Here is a 787-nt window from a genome sequence, read left to right as displayed (position 1 = left end):
CAGGATGCATCACAACACAGATAGGGGAAGGTGACCTGCGAGCCCAGGTGGGAGCAAGGATGAGCAGCTGAGCATGAAGCCAGGGTGGGCAGCACGGTGTGAACACGGTGAGCTCTTCAGCTGGAGATTGTTCTCGAAGCCCCTCCGGAAGGCAACCTGGAGGGACACCACGGAGCAGCGCCTCCAACAGCTCCCCACCAAGAAGTAAATGAAGGGGTTGATGCTGCTGTTGATGCAGGCGAGGAGGTAAATGACCTGGGAAGGCACAGGGGTGTAGCTGAACTGCTGCAGGAAATTCCAGATGCTGAGGGGAACCGCAAAGATGAGAAAGAAGAGGACGGTGAGGAAGATAACGATGTAGAGCCTCCTGTGTTGTCGTCGCCTGGAGCCACACAGGACCTTAACGAAGAGGACCACGTTGGAAATGACCATGGGTGGGGCAAAGATGAGGAAGTTGAGGACATACATGGAGATGAGAGCCACCTGGCAGTGCTCGTCCTCATGTGACAGGCACAGAGAAGTGACTGTGGCGATGAAAGCAACGGAGAGGGCCCAGAGCAGGACACACACCACGGCCGACAAGCTCTGGGAGCGGTTGCAGCGATACCAGAGCGGGCAGAGGACGGACACGCACCTCTCGATGCTGATGGCTGTCAGGAGGTAGAGGCCCATGTTGTAGGAGAAGAGTGAGAGCAGGAAAAGCCACTTCAGGTACGTCAAGGGCACAACAGTGGAGCAGGAGACGTTGCTGATCACGTGCAGGAGGGCTGAGGTGACCATGAAGAGG

At 56.9% G+C, this 787-nt stretch overlaps 1 protein-coding gene across 1 annotated transcript; it reads right to left on the bottom strand.

Annotated features, from left to right (window-relative positions):
• Positions 1–9: 9 nt before the first annotated feature.
• LOC104269809 (mas-related G-protein coupled receptor member H-like) lies at positions 10–783 on the bottom strand (the record flags this gene model as incomplete). The annotated part of the gene is made up of 1 exon (XM_009874081.1): positions 10–783. A coding segment is annotated over one exon (774 nt), but the record flags the coding sequence as incomplete, so codon positions are not given.
• Between the last annotated feature and the right edge of the window lie 4 nt (positions 784–787).

The sequence above is a fragment of the Apaloderma vittatum genome, unplaced genomic scaffold (assembly GCF_000703405.1).
Source record: "Apaloderma vittatum isolate BGI_N311 unplaced genomic scaffold, ASM70340v1 scaffold33487, whole genome shotgun sequence".
In the NCBI taxonomy this organism is placed as follows: domain Eukaryota; kingdom Metazoa; phylum Chordata; class Aves; order Trogoniformes; family Trogonidae; genus Apaloderma; species Apaloderma vittatum.
This window is presented reverse-complemented; position numbering and strand designations above follow the sequence as displayed.